Raw genomic sequence first — 20,837 nt, forward strand, 5'->3', positions numbered from 1 at the left:
GTCCTCAGGATGCAGTTCTACCAGCCCAGACCAGCTGGAGCCAGGGTCAGCTGGTAAGGCGTGTCAGGGCGTGCCCACCAACAAGTGGTGTGCATGTGGGAATTGGACCAAACTTCCACCCCAGCTGTCTCAAAAGACAAATTTGCCTCAGCTTCATCTTGCCTTGCTGCCCTTGTTCTGGCTCTTGAGGTTGGGGTTGAGGTAGGGTCTTGCCATATAGTCCAGCTGGCTTCAAACTCATGATGATCCTCCTGCTTCTGAGATCTGGGATTAAAGGCATGCGCCACCACACCCAATCTATCTCCTGGGATTTTACAAGCTGTGCCGCCACTTGTAGGGGAGGTTCTTGACTCAGTTGGAACTGTCTTGCAGGCCCTCCAACCCCTAAAACCCTAAGCCTCACTTCTGTTTCCTGCTCTGAAAGCCCCACACATCTCCTGTATAAACCTGTTGACTTCATGTCCTTGACCTGCAAGACTGTAAGCTGTCTTGGCTGGTGGTTCCAGCCAAAATGGCAGGAGACACAGTGGTAACAGTGGTGTTGGAGACAAAGCTTATGGCTCAGAACTGGACTCTATGGTACCAGCAACAAGAGAGGAGATTTAGAGAGGCCACTTAAACCCCCCAGGCTCAGACAACTCTTGTCTCTCTCTCTCTCTCTCTCTCTCTCTCTCTCTCTCTCTCTCTCTCTCTCTCTCTCTTTTTGGTTTTTCGAGACAGGGTTTTTCTGTGTAGTCCTGGCTGTCCTGGAACTCACTCTGTAGACCAGGCTGGCCTCGAACTCAGAAATCCGCCTGCCTCTGCCTCCCAAGTGCTGGGATTAAAGGTGTGCACCACCACCGCCCGGCAACTCTTGCTTCTCAAACATCAAGGACATCAGCTTTTGCAGACAGCTGCAGTTTTTGAGTCCTGTGGGGGTGGGGGATTTGCCTGTCTAATAAAGTCCCAAATCTGGATGCTGCTGGGTTCACAAGACCTCTCCATAAGATTATAAAGCAGTAACAATTGCTGGGGAGAAGAGACTCGCTGCCTGCAAGATCCAGGCATGCAGCTTTTGTGAGATACCACTTGTGCTGGGTTTTTCAATGATGCAGTTGTCTCCAGGTCACCCATGCTTCTGTACCTAACCACAGTCAGTTCCTTGATTCACTGAGCTGGAATCAGGCCATTTCTTTGGTCTGTTCTGGGTGCCCTATCTAGGGTGAATAGATGTTTGTACACATGTCCCCATTAGAGCTACAGAACCCCATCATAGCCCTTTGGAAGGGAATGTATCCTTTTCCCAATAGCCTTGACTTCCTAAAGGGGTTCAATATACAGCTAGGGCCTAATATTTGTTTGGACAGCTGAAGGTCTGAAGTGCAGTGTGGTGGAACGGGGACAGCAGTGCAGCCAACACACACCAGTGAGGTGCTGGGTCTGTGGTTCCCACTTTATCTGCAAGGGCCACAGGTAAGAGAGGTGAGGGAATAAAACCAGCCAGGTGCCCCACAACAGGGAATGGTGGGGACTGCAGCACGGGAGAGTCTGAATTATGCAGAAGGGGCAGATTTCTCCCTATTTGGTGAGAGTCTGAGAACTGCTGCCAGGTGACCAATGTGATCACAGCTGAAGCAGAAGTGAGGATCCTTGTAGTGACAATTTCTAGAAGTTGGGGGGGGGGGGACCACAAAAAAAAAAAAAAACAACCCAACCAAAGAAATATTGCAAGAATGTGCTTTCATTTTAAGCTCAGGTGTGGGGTGTGGGGCTGACTGTCTGCGGCAGATGACTATGGTTTGCCTCGTGCTCTAGCAAAGGAGTGGTTTTGCCGGCTGCAGACAGTTTCTGCAATTGTGTGACCTTTGGAATTCTGAGAGCTTTTCAGAGGGTATATAAATGCTAGAGCCCTGAGGAGGGGAATGGTTGTCGGTCACTCAGGGAGGTTGGTTATGGCTTGTTAGTAGCTGTGGTCAAAAAAAGAAACAAAAGGGAAGAAATTAGACTCAGGGATTTTCCTAATTCCTCTCTCCTCTCTATCCTTGTTCTACTCCTGTCTAGTGTTAGGGGGTGAAACGGGATGGGGGGGGGATAGAGGAAAAAGAACCCACAAAGTCACAAAGGCCAGCTTCAATCCTTAGATGACAACTAGGCAGCAGAACAGGACAAACCCTTAGCTTGCCAAGTGTGAGCACAGGACTTTTTTTTTTTTTTTTTTTTTTTTTTTTTTTTTTTTTTTTTTTTTGATAGGGTTTCTCTGTATAGCCCTGGCTGTCCTGGAACTCACTCTGTAGACCAGGCTGGCCTCTAACTCAGAGATCTGCCTGCCTCTGCCTCCCAAGTGCTGGGATTTCCCAGTGATTAATCTTCATTGTCTACTCGCATTGTCTTCTCCTGATTGTGGCTGCCATGTGAACAATGTGAACAGCCGTCTCAGGGTCCTGACGCCATGCCTTCTCTGCAGTGATGGTCTGCACCCTCAAACCACGAGCCAAAATACACCTTCTTCCTTCAGTTGCTGGGGTGGTTTGAATGAAAGAATTTCCCCATAGGTTCATATCCTTGGGCACATGGTCCCCAACTGGTGATGTTTATTGTGGAGGTGTGAACCCCACTTTCTGTTTCTATTCTCTCTCTCTCTCTCCTTCCTGTGTGTGGAGCTTCCTGTTCCTGCCTTCATGTCTGTTGCCAGGTCTTTCCTCTCAGGATGAGGTCTATACTGGGATCATAAGCCACAACAAACCCTCTCTTGGGGCTGGAGAGATGGCTCAATGGTTAAGAGCACTCACTGCTCTTCCAGGGGGCATTGGTTCTATTCCCAGAACCCACGTCACAGCTCGCAACTGTCTGTAACTCCAGTTCTGGGAGATCTGATGGTCTCTTCTGGCTCTGCAGACCCCAGATATGGTATATTTCTATGCATGCATGCAAAACATACATGTACATAAGATGAAATAAATAAATCTTTAAAGACAGACCAAAAGAAACCCCTTTCTTCCCTAAGTTGCTTATGGCTATGCAATTTTTTTTCAAAGGAACAGAAAAGTAACTACAAAAGTGTTTTTGTCCAGAAGTTTGTTGCAGCCATGAGAAAAGTATTGCTGATACACCTCTTTCCTTCAAAGGATCAGTCTAGACTGGCATTTGTCATTAGGACATTTATTTCATGTCCCTTTTGTACAGGTCCTGGGGCCAGGTAAGGGGACAAGAGACCAGGAAAGGGATAGCAATAAATAATGTGGACAGACGGACCACCCCTCAACAGCTGAGGTTAAAAGGAAGGGAGAGGGGGGCTGTAACATAGGCACGGGATTTTGGCAAGGAGAAGCAGCTGGGAAGGACGGTAGGCCAGGTGCCCAGAACCTCACTGTTTCCTGCCCTGCCCCTTCCCCTTCCCACCCCCACCCCTACCACTCTCAAGAGAAAGGGAGCCCACAGCCAGTGGGGGCCAGCGAGGGTCCTGATGGGTGGGGGTTGTGAGCCACAGGGCCAGCCCCCAGCTTCCTCACTTGACTCGGATTTCTGCGTACTCAGCCAGCTCCTCTGTCAGGGTGTAGCTGTCCTTGGTTGGTCGTTTTCCCAGGTCTGAGTGGGTATAACTGAGGTCCAGTTCTGGGGGTTCCCCCCGAAGGCCCAGCAGCCTCCTCTCAGATCCCAGGCGTTTCTCACTCTATGGAGAGGAGAAGACAACCCATCAGCATGGTTCTCTCTGACTATCCCTTTTTCTCAGGGGCCAGGGTCAGGGGGTGGGCATGGGGGGCCTTTGCAAGTGCTGACACCAGTAAAACCACTATCTCTCATTGCTAACCTTAATGCTTGCCTAGGAATCCCAGGTTCCAAGAAGAACTCTTTGAGAAAATAACTTTAGGGGTACATGACTGAACCCAGAACACCTCTCTGGATTAACTCTTGGTTGGACCACCCTTTTGGAAGTTTGCAAAAGCCTCATTCAGTAAACCTTTCTCTCTTTGGCTATGGCAGGGTTCTCTCAGTTGAGGGGATGCTGGTGGTGTGGTTCCCCACCTTTCCAGCTCTCTACTCCTGACCCCCACCCCACCAGCATTTGGACACGCCACAGACAGAAAAAAAGGATCAGCGAAGGAACAGAATAGGCAAGGCCAGGGCGGCTGAGCAAGGCTGGGATTAACCAAAGAGTGCCGCAGACGCTTGACTCGAACACACACATACATGCACACCAACCCCGAGGCCCAGCTAGGGCCCGGAGGCTGGCACACTGAGGCCCCCGGAACCTACCTCCTGGGGCTCTCAGTGACAATCCCGGGTAGAGACCTCTCTGGACTATTGAAGAAGGAAACGCAGTCACAGGCACAGGCACAGGCAGGGAGGGCGGGGCTACCCAGGCCCCACCCCCTCAACCCTCCTGCACAACTTCAGCAAAGGAGCCTCCTCCCCAAACTCCAGCCCCAGTCCAACCCTACAAACACCCACCCATGAGTCTGTCCTCCCTTTCGCCCCATCCCCACCCTTAGCAACCTTGCCATTCTGTCCTTCCCTGTGGGAGCCACAGGGGTGTGGTCCTCTCACCTCATACTTATCAGGTGCTCCAGAGATTCGGAATTCCGGGCTATACAGGACGTGAGGGTTGTCTCCCGCTGAGAAGCTGGGGCTCTCAGTGACGTTCTTTCTGCGGGGGGGGAGGGGGGGCATGAAACATCAGTTTTACAGGGGACTCCTGGGGCACCCTCTCCACACAACCGAATGGCTTCGTCTCTTCCCTGCTTTCAGGGCTCCCGTGTTTATGCCAGGTAGGGAGCCTCAAGCAGTACAGGAGGTTGGAGCATAGACATGTGTTCCCTGGGAGACATTCTCATCCGGCACTGCCCTCCCTGTACTTACAGAACTCCCCCTGCTCCTCACGGGAGCCTTCCACATTCTCCTCCCAGCCTACTTGGCGACTCCATGTCCCCAGATCAGCCTGGCCGGCACTCACTTTCTTCTTGTCTGGGTGATGTAGCACACAATGGCAATCAGGATGGCAAAGGCGACCACAGCACCCACAGGACCGATTTTGGCCCACATCAGTCGGTCTAGGGATAGAGAACGGGACCAGGAGCTCTCAGGGCTATTGGTAGGCATGAGGATGCCTGCATTCTCAGGATACCCCAGGGAGTTAGAGCCCGATTTTTTTAGGCAGCCTCGACTCATCAGTTACAAACTGAGGGTTTATTTATTTCCCCCTTTTTAGTACCAGGGTTTGAACCCATGGCCTCCTAAGTACTAAGTAAATGCTTGACCCCTGGGCCTCAGCCCCTCACTGGGGGATTCTAGGCAGGGGCTCTACCACTGAGCCACACCCCCAGCCCCTCACTGGGGGATTCTAGGCAGGGGCTCTACCACTGAGCCACACCCCCAGCCCCTCACTGGGGGATTCTAGGCAGGGGCTCTATCACTGAGCCACACCCCCAGCCCCTCACTGGGGGATTCTAGGCAGGGGCTCTACCACTGAGCCAATTCCAGTCTTACTAAGTTTTCCTTAACAGGCTTAGAACTCAGCCTCCCAAGTAGCTGGGATGACAAGTCTAAATAAAAATCTTTCACTTTATTATCAGTTTACGTGCTGGCCCATGCTCAGTGGCTGAGCAAGAGTAGGGGTGTCGGATCCAAGAGGGCCCCCATCCTTCCTATGGTTCCCACCCCCAGATCACATCACTCACGTGCTCCCTGGAAAGGCAGCTCGAGGCTCTGGGTGCCATAGAGGTTCCTGGAGGTACAAATGACGCGGGGTGGAGCTTGGGCCTGACCACGGAGCGTGAGGATGCTGGTGAGCAGGAGGCCGCTGCGCTCTGAGTACACAAACTCCCTCTCTGTCTCATTCACGGTCACATTGCGGGAAGGCAGCTCAAAGGCCACGGAGGGTTCCGGGTTGGATTTTACCACACATAGGCACTGCACGGTGTCTCTGGCCGCTGCACAGTGTGACTCCAGAAGGATTATTGGGGCAACTGCAAGATTAAAACCAAGGCTAAGAGTGAAGCTGGGCCTCCAGGACTCCTTGGTAGGGGCAAGGCCCTGGATGAGATGGTTCTATATGGGTCCTGGCTCAGAAACCTGGAACTCCCAACCACTTTGTAACCCTGCCCACTTGGTGTTTGTTGTTCCTTCAGACTAACTACAACCCTGCAGCATCATGGGCCTTCACAGGCCCTGGTTAGGTGGTTAGATATCTCAAACAGTGTAATACACTAGCCAGCACTGGGCGTGATAGTGTATGCACGCCTTTAATCCCAGTACTGGGGAGGCAGAGGCAGGTGGATCTCTGTGAGTTCAAGGCTGGCCTGGTCTACTTAGAGACTTCCAGGCTAGTCAGGACTACATACTGAGACCCTGTTTCAAACAGACAGATCCATCAGCCTGAGCCAATATCCTTACACTCTTACACCCCACCAGGGTCCCTGTGCTTGGGAACAGTCATAGGGAGATTCAAGAAAGAGACTTGAATTCAAAATGGCAGGACCTCAGAAGGACACTCATTTCCCACTCTGTACCTGATGAGTGGGATCACAGTCCCTTCTGCACACAAGCTCTCCTAATAGATACCTTGCACTGGCCACTGTGACATCCAACATGGGCCACTGTGACATCCAACATGCACCAGTGTAACATCGGAGGATTCTTTTTTTTTGTTTTGTTTTGTTTTTCAAGACGGGGTTTCTCTGTGTAGCCCTGGCTGTCCTGGAACTCACTCTGTAGACCAGGCTGGCCTCGAACTCAGAAATCCGCCTGCCTCTGTCTCCCAAGTGCTGGGATTAAAGGCGTGCACCACCACCGCCCAGCTGGAGGATTCTTTCTATTTTTTTCTCCACTTCCTGCCCTGCTACTTCTTTGGGCTTTTGAGATGGGCTTTCTCTATGTAGCCCTGGCTGTCCTGGAACTTGCTCTATAGACCAGGCTGGCTTTGAAGTCACAGAGATCCACTTGTCTCTGCTTCCCACGTGCTGAGATTAAAGGCGTGTGTCACCATGCCCAGTGTCAAAGATTCTTTCTTCTCTGGGATCCCAATCCATATTAGCCCCAGGACATAGGATGCTTCTTGTGGGAGACTCTCCTGCCTCTGCTTTTAGGGTGACTCCAGCCTCCGTATGGGACAAAACAGCTGTGTTTTTCCATCTGCACCATCTCTGACTTTGGTCATGGCCTCTGATCATGTTTGTTGGAGTAATGTTTTCCAGAAGGGATCAATGGGCTTTGGCCATTCGTCCCGTGCAAGCTACAGCCTCCTTTGGCAAGTTCCTTCCTTCTCCCCTGGCCCTGATGATGCCCCCCCCCGAACTTACTTCCCCACCTGGAGACCCTTGAATCTTGATCCTCTTCTTCATTACACCCCTCTCCATCCAAGCATTGCTCTCACAGCTTTGATTATGCATGTAGTCTAGAATGAGGCTCTGTCCTTCATTTCCCCAGAATAGACGTTACACTAGAACACTGAGTGGTGCTTTTTGTTTGGTTTTGAGACAGAGTCTTGTTATATAACCCTGAATAGCCTGGAACTCTCTGTGGTTTTCTGTTTTCCAAGTGCAGGGGTCACAGGCTTGAGACACCATGCCCAGCTAAATGATACATTTGTGTGTGTGTGTGTGTGTGTGTGTGTGTGTGTGTGTGTGTGTGTGTGTGATGTAAAAGAGAGTGAGAGCAAGTGAGCAAGTGAGAGAATTGTGATATATGTGCAGTTATGCATGTATGGGTGAACACACACATGGGTGTCAGAGAGCGACACTAGATGCATTTCTCTCTCAGTCTACACTTACATTTTGAGACAGTGTCTCTCAATAATACTAAAGCTCACCAACTGGCTAGCCAGCAGTCCCTGGAATCCTCCAGTCTCAGCTCCCAGTACCAGGATTACAGGTACAATGTTTCTTTTAGCATGGTGCATAGGATTTGAATTCAGGTCTTCATGCTTATACAGAAGCACATAACTCACTGAACCACCTCCATGCCACCTAAGTTATGCTTTTAAAACCATGTTCTTTATCAGTCTTAAGCTACCTGACACCTCTCTGCTGGTTCTAGACTAAGTGCGGCTACTGAGTGAATTCTGTCCCCAAATCTGCTCACACAGGCAAAAGACCACCAGCTTGTTGACTCTACCCATTTTTAAGCCCAGAAAAATGTGCCAGTCATAATGGTGGGCAGCAAGTCCCAGGAGCAGATAAGTGTGCACAAGGGCTGGGTAACTGCAGCTGGAGCCTCAGTGCATGTCTGTGCGAAGCTAAAGTGAATAGGCGGTGTGCATACACACTCGCTATACTGGCTCAGCCCAGAGGCAATGAGTAACACTGAATCTGAACTGAAAACAGGATTCTAGAACATTTCCGAGCCACACCCACTCAGGACATCACAACCAACACACTGGTGACAAGTGTCCACTCAGATGCTCGAGTGCTGGTGCCCTGCCTGTGTGCGTATTCAGTATCTTTCCAGCTTCCCCGAAGTTTCAGAAGAAGTGTACAACTCCTTGACACGATTTAAAGAATGGGGAGTTTGGGGGTGCCTGGCTGGCTTTGGCATCCCAACTCTGCCATCTACTGGCTGAGTGTGGCCAGCGAGCTTTCAAGATGGAGAAGTAATAGACTTTGGGTTTGGGGTTTTGGGGTTTTGGAGTCAGAGTCCTGGGTACTCCAGTGTCAGGGTGTTAATTTTCAACACTGTGGGAAGGAAGTCTCAGTGAGGGACTGCCTAGTTTAGGCTGGTCTGTGAGCATGCCAGAGAGGGATTCTTCTTAATTCTTCTTAATCCTGAATGTGAACAGCACTAGTTCATACCCCACTCACCCCGGCTGAATGAGGAGGAGAGAAAGCTGAGTTTGGCATTAACTCATTGCTCTCGGCTATGGATGTGATGTGGCCAGATCCTTCAAGCTCCTGTCAACATGATATCCCCAAAATGATGGGCTGTAGCCTGGAAACATGCATGAGTGAAGTAAACATGTCTCCCCTAAGTTGTTTTCATGAAAGTATGAACAATGTATCGTCAACACCAAAAAAAAAAAAAGCACTTGGGAGGCAGAGGCAGGTGGATTTCTGAGTTCGAGGCCAGCCTGGTCTACAGAGTGAGTTCCAGGACAGCCAGAGCTACACAGAGAAACCGTGTCTCGAAAAACCAAAAAACAAAACAAAACAAAACAAAAACAAAAACAAAAACAAAAAAACATTAAGACACCTAGGCTGGCCCCAGGCTCCCTTGGTAACCAAGGGTAACTTCTGATTCATCTGTCTTTACCTCCTGACTGATGGATTTGGGGTATGTGCCGCTACATGGAGTTTATACAACCCTGTGGATGGAACCCAGGCTTCATACATGCTAGGTAAGCACTCTGTCAGCTGAGCTATCTTCCTGGTCCCTGGAGAAGGGGGAGGTGCTGTTAGCTCACAAGAGGCTATGGGGTTCTGGGCTGGAGAGATAGATCATGGATTAAGGGCACTGACTGCTCTTCCAGAGCTCCTGAGTTTAAGTCCCAGCAACCCACATGGTGGCTCGTGACTTGCTATAATGTGATCCAATGCCTTTTCTGGCATACAGGTATATATGCAGATAGAGCACTAACACATAAAAATAAATACATCTTAAGAGGCCATGGGACTCCAAAGACAGCATGAAATGCTTAGCATCCAGACAAGTATTCACCTCTGCAGAGAGGGGGAAGCAGACAAACCTTGGGCTGCAGTGACAAATCTCCACTTGAGTTCCAAGGAAAGGCCAATGGGACAAGACACAGATATCTAAGAATGCACAGGACATGTTCCTCTCATCCTCACAGTCATCTTACTCATGAGTAAGTTTTTGTCATCTCCTTTTGCAGAAAAGGAGCTGGAACTAGTGGTGTTGCTCAGTGGTAGAGCCCCTGCTTAGAATCCCCCAGTGAGAGGCTGGGGGCGTGGCTCAGTGGTAGAGCCCCTGCCTAGAATCCCCCAGTGAGGGGCTGGGGGCGTGGCTCAGTGGTAGAGCCCCTACCTAGAATCCCCCAGGGAGGGGCTGGGGGCGTGGCTCAGTGGTAGAGCCCCTGTCTAGAATCCCCCAGTGAGGGGTTGGGGGCGTGGCTCAGTGGTAGAGCCCCTGCTTAGAATCCCCCAGTGAGAGGCTGGGGGCGTGGCTCAGTGGTAGAGCCCCTACCTAGAATCCCCCAGGGAGGGGCTGGGGGCGTGGCTCAGTGGTAGAGCCCCTGTCTAGAATCCCCCAGTGAGGGGCTGGGGGTGTGGCTCAGGGTAGAGCCCCTGCCTAGAACCCCCCAGTGAGGGGCTGGGGGTATGGCTCAGTGGTAGAGCCCCTCCCTGACACACATAAAGCCCTGGGTTCCATTGGCAACACTAAAAGAGGTACAGTTTAGAGGTGAGTGCTTTAAGATAGGCAAGGCTGAGAAAGAAGCCTGGGGAACCGGAAACAAGGAGATAGCACTCTTTATTTGGAAACTCTTAGAAAGCACAAAGAAGTGAAAACTGGAACTTGGCTGCTACCACCTGTAGTGAACTTGGGAGTAGGTTTGGGTGAAGTAGAGGAAGTCATCCTCGGAGAGCTCAGGCCAGGCACTAGTTGGCAATGTATAATTGCTTTTACTTCTAGGACGTTAGCTTATAAATGTGTCCTTAGCATTCCTCTGACTGTGCTATGTCTGCCAAGAAGCTTGGCATCTCCTTGGTCCCATCCCCCCACCTCCCAGGAGCACACCACAACAGCTCAGTGTATGAGCTCAGGGTGGTCAACTCTAAGCTGTGCAGAGCAGAGCCAGATTGCCTGGGTTTGATTTTCAAAACCTGCTACTTTTTCGCTGTGTGACCTCAAGCAAGTGTCCTAATTTCTCTGGGCCTCAGTTTCCTTCTCTGTAAAGAGGGTACTGATGGAACAAAGATGAATTGGGTCCCTGCATCTAGAACATCCAACAACATCTGGTACCTTGCAATGCTCTCCAAGGGACAAATACCAGAGTTACCTTCTTAAATCCGTAGACAAGCAGTAAGCACAGCATCCTGAACCCCTTTAGTCAAAAGCTCCTCCCACTCCCAGGACATGATGTTCTCAATGGGAGATTCATTCATACTCTTAGCCTGGATTCAGCTCCTCTCCTGTTCCCCATCCTTATCAGGGACAGATAAAGCTGAGCCTGGCTGGGATGCATGGGCGCCTCCCAGCCACTCAGATGTCCCCGTGGAGCTACTGATGGAAGCAAGGGGGGAGGGACACTCACATTCTACAGACAGGTTGAAGGCGGTGGCTCTCTGGCCATACTGGTTCTCAGCCACACACCAGTATTCCCCATCATCTTCCGGCGTCACTGCAGGGAGTTCCAGCTGCAGCTGACTCTCATAGATGACGGTGGCCAGGATCTGCTTCTCCTTGAAGATGGTGAGAATGGGGTCCGGGTTGCTCTGTGTGGAACACAGGATGGAGACCGTCTCTCCCTCAACAGCCACCACCGTCCCATTCACTGTGGGTTTCCAAGGTGCATCTGTGGGAAGAGAAAATATCAGAACCTGTGGCTGAAGAGATGGCTAAGTGGTTATCTGCACTGGCTGCTCTTCCAGAGGACTGGGGTTCAATTCTTAGCACCCACATGGCAGCTCATGACTGTAAATCTAAGATCCGACACCCTCATACAGATAGATATACATGCAGGCAAAACACCAATGCACATATAATTAAAAAAAATAATTTTTTTTTTTTCGAGACAGGGTTTCTCTGTGTAGCCCTGGCTGTCCTGGAACTCACTCTGTAGACCAGGCTGGTCTCGAACTCAGAAATCCACCTGCCTCTGCCTCCCAAGTGCTGGGATTAAAGGCGTGCGCCACCACCGCCTGGCAAAAATAAATTATTTAAAAGAAAAAGAAGCACTCGCAAACCTTAAAAAACAATCAGAACCCATAGGATCTGCAGGCCAAGCCCCACACCCAAATGTGACCCCAACAGTCCCATCCGGTCCTAGCTGTCTCATTTAAACAAACTGTCATCCTGTCTTTTTTTTTTTCTTTTTAATGCTGTTTGTTTATTTGTTCATTTACTTTTGGGACAGGCTCTTACCATTCGGCCCTAGCTGGCCTTTTAGTTCACTATATAGTCCAGCCTGGCCTTGAACTCATGGCAATCAATCCTCCTGCCTTAACCTCCTGCATGTTGGAATTATGTGTGTAGTCTGGGAACTTGTCTTTGGATGCTGGCACTACCCCATCCTAGCTATGAAGACCTTTTGTCTTCATGTTGGGACTCATTTTTCCCATCTTGAAAATGGGCTTAATGATTCCAGCCTCATAGAATAGGGTTGATCATCTCGCGTGACAAGAACTATTCCAGCTGAGCAAGGCCCTTAGGGAAAGATGCTGTGTAAGGAAATAAAATACATTTTTCAGCCAGAGATTTGTGCTATGGGAAAAATCCAAAAGCTTAGAGAGGAAGAATCGTGTGGTCGTGGTTCTAAGTAGGATGGTGAGGGAAGGCTTCCGAGAGCTGAGCAGGAGGCGTAGAGGATGCCAGTCAGGGAGAGCTGAGTGAACACTGCCTGTGACTGTCTTTATTATCCCCAGCCCTGGGCACTGTGCCTCAATACATATTTGTGAATGAATGAATGAATGAATGAATACATGCATGAATGGCCTGTGCTTGATTCTCAGTTAAGGGTCCTGCTCCAACAGCATCTGTCTATTACAACCAGGTCCATGCAATGAGGCTGATTGATGCCCGGGGTATCCTCAGCCTTCCATTAAACTACCGATGCAAAATGCAAGTAACTTCCTGTTGTTTAAGGCTAGTAGTTCCTCTAAGCGAAGTCTTTCCCAATGTCTGTTCCCTGCAGGGGTGTATGGATGCCCCGGGTGGGGACTCACACATGACGCTCAGCTCCACTGTGCGGTTGTCCTGGCCATAGGCATTCTCTGCCAGGCAAGCATAGACGCCGTCCTCTCCTGGGGTCACCTCCTCCAGATCCAGGTATAGGCTCTCGGCAACTGCCTCCTTCAACACCATCCCATCCCGCATCCAAGTCAGCAGCGGTGGCGGGTTGCTGTCAGCCCCACAGAGCAGGCTGACGTGGGAGCCCTCAATGGCCTCCACAGAGGAATTCATCTCCACAATCACTGGGGGGTCTGAGGCCCAGAATAAGGCGAAGAGTCAGTGGGCTGATTGATGGGTGTATCAGATCCACGACTGCTCCACAAGCCCAGGCCCCGCCCCCAATCCCCATCTTCCAGGCCCCTTCTCTGGGTTCTACCCCTCCAGGACCCACCTACCCACCAGACCTGACTTAACCATCCTAGATTCCACCCTCCGGATTGGTCCTGCCCCACCAACAAGGCTCCGCCCCCAATTCCTACCCATCTAAGCCCCGCCCACAGTCTCCCTATCCTGCCACACCCTGTCCCGGCTCTTCCAGTCCCCACCCCTGCCCCAACCCGCACCCAGGCTCACACTTGACGTCTAGACTGGCGTAACCCTCGAACTGCAAGGTGGTGTTGGGGAAGGCAGCCTGACAGCCCAGACGGTGGCCGTTGGCCTCTCTAGTAGGCACGAAGTGTAGCAGTGACACCTGCACCCAGGTGCCTTCATCTTCACGCAGCCGACCCAACACAGTGGGCTCCCCTAGCCCCTCGTGGCCCAGCCAGCTCAGCTCTGGGCGCAGCTCCGGACAGTTGTCCGGCACCATACAACTGACCTCCACTTCCGTTCCTGCCACCACTTCCGGGGGCACTACGATGTTGGGGGTGTCTGTGTAGGAGGAGGAGAAAAAGAAGGGTTCTGGAAGCAGTCTCAGGCTGTAGTCATGCCCACCTGCCTGGCAACACACACACACACACACACACACACACACACACACACACACACACACAGGGCAGTTCACACAGCCTATCAGGATGCTTCTGTGGCATATGGAAATTCTATTTCACTAGGTTCCTCTGTGGTCCTTGTATATATCCCCTACCTGGGTGGGCCGCTGGGTTGAGGAGGAGGGACAGTTGTCAGGGTGTGATGTATGTATATAGGTATGTGATATTGTCCTGTTTGGTTTTCTGTGAACCCAAGTCATGTGGGAAGATTGAACCTCAATTGGGAAAATGGCTCTATCTGATTGGCCCACTGAACATTTTCTTGACTGATTGATGTAGGGGGATTTAGCCATTGTGGGGCATGTGGTCCTGGGAGGTATAAGAAAAGTTGTTGAATGTGAGACTGAGGAGTAAGCCAGGAAGCATCCCTCTGTGGTCTCTACTTCAGTTCCTGTCTCCAGGTTCATGTCTTGAGTCTCTGCCCTGGCCCTCATTGATGGACTTCCACCTGAGCCTTAACTGAAATATTCCCTGTCCTGCAGTGTTTTAGAAAGCAAGCTAAGACGGGTATGGTATAGGGGTGGGGAGCTGCGTGTTTTGTGGGTGCATGTGCGTGGTTCGGGGGTATGATCCGTGTATACGCTGGTGTGCTGAGTGTGTGGTGTGTGACGTGTTCTCTTTCCACAGCAAGGCTGTAGTGTGTGTACTCACAAAGACCAGAGGCTACTGGAAAACTTAATGTAAGGTCTCTAGTTAGGGATTCCTCTCAGAAATTAGGCAGGGACCTCTATTTTAACTGCCAAACCTGGCTACAGCTACCTGCATTTTCCCCCGATTTCACCCCCACCTCCACCTCCCATTTTGATGATTGACCCTTAGACCTGGTACATCCTCATCCCTCTGGCTACTCTTTATTCTGGGGATCTTATTAAGTTCTTAAGGCTGACCTCAACTGACTCAGTATCCCAGATGGGCTTGCAGTCTCCCTGCTTCAGCCTTTCAAGTAGCTGGGAATAAGGTCTATACCGTCAGGTCCTGTCTTTTTATTTCTCTCTCTTTCTTCTTTCTTTCTTTTTTCTTCCTTCCTTTCTTTCTTTCTTTCTTTCTTTCTTTCTTTCTTTCTTTCTTTCTGTCCGTCTTTGTTTCTTCCTTTATTTTTTCTACATTCATTTGTGTTCGTATGTATGTGTATGTGAGCATGCACACATGCATGTGTGTATGAATACATGTGGGCGTGTGTATGTCCTGTCAGAGGTCAGAGGTCAGAGGACAACCTATAGGAGTTGGTTCTCTTCTTCCATCATTTCTACTCACATGAGTTCCAGTTATCATATCTGGGGTCTCAGATTTAGGGTCAGGTACCATTACCCACTGAGCCATTTTGTGGTCTCCCGAACCCCACCCCAGCCCTCTCTGTCTTATTCAGAATGCAACCATGCAAGACAAGTGCAAGAATTCAGCTGTTAGCCCCAAACTTCCAGTGCTGATTTCTCATTCTGCAATGACCCCCCATTCCATCAGTCAGAGCTGGGTGCTGCAAGCCAGGCACATCCCTCAGGCTTCAAAACCAGTCACCCCGGGAAGTTAAGCAAGTCAAGCCTCTACCAGCCAGAGCTTAGATCTGGTGCTGCAAACAGCTTCCAGCCTTAAAACCATTCACCTATGCCTATGCATTGGAAACCAAGAGCCACAGAACTTAATCAAGGTGCCCAAAGCCACCCAACTAAATCAGGCATCTAGAAGCCTCATGTCTGACCCCAGCTCTCTGTCTTTAGCTCCAGATGTCTCTAGAATAGCAAGGGCGATCTCAGAGGGCAGCAGGACCACTTAGGGCCCTCTTTGTCTATGTCTGTCATCCATGTGGCTCACGTAGGCACTGGGGTTTGCACGAAGCTAAATTGACCTTTTCTGGGTCTGTCATCCAGATCTGGTGGCCCAGGTGCCGAGGACACCCACCTGCCCTTCCCTCTCATCTCAGCATTGCTGCAGCTCCCTGGAGCCCACCCAGCCCTAGGGGACCCAACTCACTGATGATGTCCAGGACGCTGTGCTCTGAGAAGGTGTACTGGTTGTAGCCGCCCAGGTCACCTCGGAAATAGTATTTGCCTCCCAGCTCTGGGCTCAGCGTGCTGAGAAGCAGGGTACAGTTTCGTAGGCCCAGGTCTCCCAACAGGCGGCTGCGGCCCTGGAAGCTCTCATGGACCACTTGTGTGCGGGACTTGAAGACCACCGGTGGGTAGTTCTTGGGGTAGGGACTATTGAAATACCAGACGCCGTGTACCACAGCTGGTCTGAGCTCATCGGGGAAGTCGAAACGGCAGGGGATGGAGACACATGTGCCCTCGAAGGCTGAGATGGACGAAGGCATCCAGGCACCCCAGTGGCCCCCTCGAGAAGCTGTAGATGGGCGGGAGCACAGAAGCTGAGGGACAGAGCCCACCCCCTTATCTCCAACAGTTTCCACCATGAGACGCTGGGCTGGAATGTGGGGGATGGGACACATCTCCCCAGCAATTACCTGAAATCATTATCCAAAACAGTGGGAGGGTGGTGAGGAATATCATCTTGTCCAGCACGTGAGTGAGCTAGGGATGGAAAGGACAAGAACAGGGTTTGAGCTGGGCGGTGGTGGCACACGCCTTTAATCCCAGCACTTGGGAGGCAGAGGCAGGAGGATTTCTGAGTTCGAGGCCAGCCTGGTCTACAGAGTGAGTTCCAGAACAGCCAGGACTACACAGAAAAACCCTGTCTCGAAAAAGAAAAAAAAAAAAAACAAAAACAAAAACAAAAAAACAAAAAAAACAAAAAAACAAAAAAACAAGAACAGGGTTTGAGAAGACCACAGGAGGGGACACTGGGCCCAGGTTAACTCCTGTCACTTATAAATGCCAGGCTTCAGTGCCTTAGTCAGAGCTGGGTGCTGCAAGCCATGCACAGCCCCCAGGTTTGAAACCAGTCACCCGGGGAAGTTAAGCAAGAGTCCCAAAGTTACGAAGCTCAAACACGGGCCCAGACATCTCATCCCTGACCCCAGTTCTTCCCTGCCTAAGCTGCAGATATCTCTAGAATAATAGATGCCACCGTCCTACAGTGGACAGCTAGATCATTCAGGGATCTGTTTGTCTTGTGTCTGTCATTCTCGTGGCTCAAGTGGGCACTGGGATTACAACTCTGATGTCTTTGAGATAGGTGAAATTACTGTGTGCATCTACAGTCCAGAGGGTGATAGCTTGCCCAAGATCTCTTAGCTGGTCTACAGACTTAGCAGCAGAGCTGTGCTGTCATTGCATGGCAGCGGCAGGTTAGTAGTGACCTAAGTAAGCATTCCTGCTTCTCCACCTCTTGGAGAGTGCTGGGCAAAGGCAGATGCAACACTCCTCCTGAGGTAAGAAGCGCTTATTTGGATAAAGAAAACACTGGTGTCTTACCTCTCACCTCAGTCTCCCTGAGTTGGGAATGTCTCCTGATTCCACTTGAAGTGGCCAGTCAACCTAGAACACAAGTCAGTCAGGGATTCCAGCGTAAAAGTCTCAGTGCCCACCACCCTTCTCTTCCATGTATACTATGGGCGGTGTCCGTGTTGTAAGAACATCCCTGTGGTCTCTGGTACCCATGGATACCCAGGATGCTCCCGCACAAAGATACTGTGCCACCATAACAACACCCCCCACCCCAGCTGGGACGTGGGAGAGCCATGGGGAAGGAAGGGAATGGTAGCTCTGAGAGGAGGGGAACAGTGAGTGGTGAGTCCAGTGAAGGAGCAGATGAGGCCTGGGGGTGGCAGGCAGGCAGGGACCCAGCCCCATCAATGACTGGGTTTCACAACATCAGCATTCCCAGCATGCCGTGTGAATTCCTGCCGCCCTCTCCCACCCGCAGCAGGCCCAGGGTGTCCCCACCCTCACCAGAGGCCAGTAGCCAATACAAAAGAGCCCTGTTCCTTTGGGGATGTGGGTGCCCCATCCTAGGGACCTCCTAGGGGTAGGTGGAGTGTGAGTGAGATTGGTTGCTCCTGACTGGGCTCTGCGAGGGGCCAGGAGGAGCCAGAGGTGATAGCCCCTTGGCCCCCGCTGCCCTGTGGGTCGATTGGGAATAGAGCCAGGATTTTGAAGTAGCTGCTTTTCCCGGCCTTGGCTGCCCTCTTCCCACAGATGCAGACGCATGCCCAGAAACATGCAAACGCTAGAAGGAAATGTGACAGCCAGCAAGAACAGACTTACAGAATGGAGATTCGGAGACCCATGAGGACACATCCCTACCCTGACAACTCTGTGTCTGCAGAGGAGCATCTTGGTACAGGCCGTGCAGAGACCACCTGACTGCCCTCAGCCTTGGACACACACACCTGAGTAGTCATGGCTCTGGCTGTCCTGCTCGCAAGTGTGCAAGTCACAAGAACCTGCGCACACTGAGGTGTGACTACAGAGAGCTCCACCCAGACACACCTATGGGCACAGGGCAGCTGTGGCCCTGGCACCTGTGACTGGAAGGAACGGGAAATATTCAGAGGTAAGGACCAATCAATTTAGCACAAGCAGATTGGCGAGACTGTCATGCACAGAGTGCATTCTCCTCTGGGTCAGATTCTGATCTTGGGATGTGGGCTCAAGCAGCCTCAGCTAGGACAATGATTTAAAGCTCTTGACAAGAAGTGTCAAGAAGAAAACAGTCCAGGAAGGGAAGCACAAGGATAATATCTGCAAGACAAACAGATCCTATATCTATAGTGTTAACTTTCCAAAATGGAGAAGCCAGGACCAGTGACTGTACACCTGTCACCCCCCCACCCCACCCCACCCCAGAACTTGGGAAGGAAGGGCAGGAGGATCAAGAGTTCAAAACCAGCCTTGGCTACATTAACAAGTTGGAAGTTAGCCTGGGCTATAAGTGGCCCTACTTCAACAAACACAAACAAATCCAAGGGATGGGTGGGGATGGGGAAAAACACCTACCAAGTCTCTTCAGTGAAGTGCAACGAAGAGTTGATGAACACTAATACAGAAGGCTACACAGGGGAGGGAGACACACACTGTCACCCTTACTGTGTGCCCAGGTGTTCACAGCCTGCTGGCCTCACCCACATCCACATGGTGGATTCCAGTGTCAGATGGCTCTGCACCGGCCCTTTCTTCCCCAGTCCAGATCACCGTCCCATCTTTCCCAATTTTGCAAACCCCAGAGGAGCTGGCCTTGCAGAAACTCCCACCATTGATGAGGTAGGTCCGGGAGTGAGGTCCCCTTGTCCTTTCTTTCTGTCTCTTCTTCTCAAGGCTTCATTGCTCTCTTTACCCCCATCACTACCCTGACTAAGATCTTTGGTTGGTTTGGAAGCCCACCCTGTCCCATTCGAAATGAGTGGCCCTCCAGTTCACAGTGGCACTCCTCTGCTTCCTAGCATACCTGGCTTTGCATATGTCCTGGTGACCAGCGCTCCCAACCCCCTGGGGTGTTTCACCCTAGCCCTCTCTGCCTCAGTACTCACTTGGATGGTCTGGCTTCTGCACCCTCTGCTCCGCTGGCCGGGCTTACAGTCCCTTGGCTTCCCAGGGTCTAGGCCCCCACTTGCCAGCCCCTCCTCTGCCCCCCGGGTGCCAGGGGCCGCCTGCCTCCAGGGCCCAGCTCCTCCCTGCCCCCGGGGGAGGGGGCACAAAGGGGCCCTTGTCACCACAGGGCTAGGGCTGGGACTAGGCTGTCTGATGCCTGGGTCCTACTAGCTCCTTCCTAGAGAGGATGGGGGTCCACCTTGCTCCTCCCCTCCCTCCATTAATATACACCCTAATTTGGGGGTTGGGGAGGGAGGAGTGGCCTCGTCTTTCTGAAAGTTCCAGGCTGAAAGGTGAAACCTGTTGTCCTGGAAGAATTGGTGACCTTGGTCCTAAGAGACAGGTAGAGACTGGTTGCTAGGAAGAGGAAACACCCTCTCCTTGTTTGGCTCCAGAGTCACCTCTACCATGCTGAGACTCACCTCCCCCCCCCCCCCATGCTTCCCTTCCTGGACTGTTTTCTTCTTGACACTTCTTGTCCTCTGAAATGACCTTAGCCACTGTCTCCTGAGATCACGACCTTCCCTAGGTGAGGATGAGGGCTCTGTCTGTATTGTCCTAAATATGTCTCCACCTGTTAAACAAACAAACAAAGTGCTCGTGTCTATTCTTCTAATGACCTATGGTACCTTGGGACTCAGAGATGTCATTCTTAACTCTCATTCCCGAAAAGCTGTCCCCATACCATCCTCCCTGACCAAAGCCTGCTCTCCCAGAAGCATGGTGCTTAACTCTGGAGCCAATGGGCTCCCCCTCTTTAAAAAAATTACATTTATTGATTTACTTATTTTAGATTTGTTTATGCTATGTGTGTGAGTGTTTTTGCTTGTATGTTTGTCTGTGCACCATTTTTAGATCTGATACTCATGGAGGTCAGATGAGGGCATCAGATCCCCTGGATCTGGAATTACAGATGGTTGTGAGACACCAGGTAAGTGCTGGGACTTGAACCCAGGTTCTGCGGGAGTGCAGTCAGTACTTTTACTTACTAAGCCATCTCTCCACCTCCTTCTTTCTTTCTCTCTTCCTTTCTTCCCTCCCTCCCTCCCTCCCTTTTTCCTTTCTTCCATCCTTCTTTCCTTCCTTCCTTCCTTCCTTCCTTCCTTCCTTCCTTCCTTCTTTCCTTCCTTCCTTCCTTTTTTCTCCCCCCCTCCACACACACACCATCTATGTGTGGCTCTGCGAATGTACCTCAGTCTTCTCCTTTCACCTTGTAGGTCCCAGGGATCTAACTTGGGTCATCAGACTTGGAGTTGATACTGTTATCCACTGAGCCATCTTGCTGGCCTACTCTCCCTACCCCCACCCCCACCCCGCTTTTTAATTCATTCCTTGAGTCTCTCTATAGTGCAGGCTGATCTCCAGCTCACTATGCAGCTCAGGCTAGCCTTGAGTACAACATGGCTAAGTCTCCACAGTGTGGATAGAGATGTGTGTCTCCATGTCTGGTTCCTGCCTTTCCATTTAAAAACTTTCCTTTTTTTCTGTAGAACTCAGCATGACACCAGAGAAGTGGTGGCGCACGCCTTTAATCCCAGCACTTGGGAGG

General features: G+C 51.1%; 1 protein-coding gene across 4 annotated transcripts; it reads right to left on the reverse strand.

Moving 5' to 3' along the window:
- Positions 1 to 3,117: 3,117 nt before the first annotated feature.
- Positions 3,118 to 19,304, reverse strand: Mag (myelin associated glycoprotein). 4 transcript variants are annotated; one of them, XM_076931973.1, is made up of 12 exons: positions 19,228 to 19,292; positions 18,694 to 18,750; positions 17,174 to 17,236; positions 16,264 to 16,330; positions 15,774 to 16,142; positions 13,390 to 13,686; positions 12,810 to 13,067; positions 11,180 to 11,440; positions 5,655 to 5,942; positions 4,931 to 5,027; positions 4,525 to 4,624; positions 3,118 to 3,649 (listed from the first exon to the last, which is right to left on the reverse strand). In XM_076931973.1, exons 4-12 carry the CDS (start codon positions 16,307 to 16,309, stop codon positions 3,485 to 3,487), a joined length of 1,881 nt encoding a protein of 626 aa, XP_076788088.1. In that variant the 5' UTR covers positions 16,310 to 16,330; positions 17,174 to 17,236; positions 18,694 to 18,750; positions 19,228 to 19,292; the 3' UTR covers positions 3,118 to 3,484. The 4 variants fall into 4 exon arrangements, with proteins under 4 accessions (XP_076788088.1, XP_034346811.1, XP_034346797.1 ...); XM_034490920.2 differs by lacking the exon at positions 19,228 to 19,292 and adding an exon at positions 4,234 to 4,278 and having other exon boundaries at positions 18,698 to 18,750; XM_034490906.2 differs by lacking the exon at positions 18,694 to 18,750 and having other exon boundaries at positions 19,228 to 19,304.
- Between the last annotated feature and the right edge of the window lie 1,533 nt (positions 19,305 to 20,837).

The sequence above is a fragment of the Arvicanthis niloticus genome, chromosome 1 (assembly GCF_011762505.2).
Source record: "Arvicanthis niloticus isolate mArvNil1 chromosome 1, mArvNil1.pat.X, whole genome shotgun sequence".
Lineage (NCBI taxonomy): Eukaryota > Metazoa > Chordata > Mammalia > Rodentia > Muridae > Arvicanthis > Arvicanthis niloticus.